Raw genomic sequence first — 544 nt, 5'->3', positions numbered from 1 at the left:
AAGAACACAACTGCAGCTGAAGGCGAACACCTACGGCTAAGAAACGCCCATAGCAGAGAATCATACTATCGAGCCCTTTTTCCCCAATGTCCGTGGAAAACGTATGCGGCAGGAAGTCATTCCCCGCCAAGAAACAGAAGATGACGAAGTCGTCGATAGCGCGCTCTGTCTCGGCTGGGCAGCAGAGCATCTTATCCACACGCCGGTTCGGTCGTCCCTCCAATGGCGACTGCTGCGATGCTTCACCTGGCCTATTTAACCTGGCGCTGCCTCCAGGTGAAAGAGAATCTCCGTGAGCAGCATCCTGGTTCCTAAATGCAATCTGTTCTTGGCTGTAGGCTATCTTCGCCGGCAACAGATCCAGCGCTAAGTATTCGCGCACCAACGAGATGTGAAGCAGTTGGAGCTTCTCCGGCTCACGAAGCATCTACCAGAGAAGGGAAAGCCAAAGTCACAACTCAAAGTCTCCGCCTTAGGGGTCATAACTATATTCGGTGAGCAACGCACCCCTACACTTTCTACAAAAACAAAGCTACTCCTATCT

The 544-nt window shown here is 52.0% G+C and overlaps 1 protein-coding gene across 1 annotated transcript in view; it reads right to left on the bottom strand.

Annotated features, from left to right (window-relative positions):
- The window catches only part of EMH_0094180 (uncharacterized protein), a gene marked incomplete at both ends in the record, with an annotated part of 1,374 nt that extends 947 nt beyond the window's left edge, over nucleotides 1–427 (bottom strand). The window contains one exon of the mRNA XM_013502067.1: nucleotides 67–427. Within this exon, the coding sequence (XP_013357521.1) occupies nucleotides 67–427 (361 nt within the window). The remainder of the gene's footprint in view (nucleotides 1–66) is intronic.
- Between the last annotated feature and the right edge of the window lie 117 nt (nucleotides 428–544).

Source organism: Eimeria mitis, genomic scaffold (genome assembly GCF_000499745.2).
Source record: "Eimeria mitis Houghton genomic scaffold, Emh_scaff8206, whole genome shotgun sequence".
Classification (NCBI taxonomy): domain Eukaryota; phylum Apicomplexa; class Conoidasida; order Eucoccidiorida; family Eimeriidae; genus Eimeria; species Eimeria mitis.
Note: the sequence above shows the minus strand (reverse complement) of the source record. Positions and strands in the feature narration are given on the sequence as shown.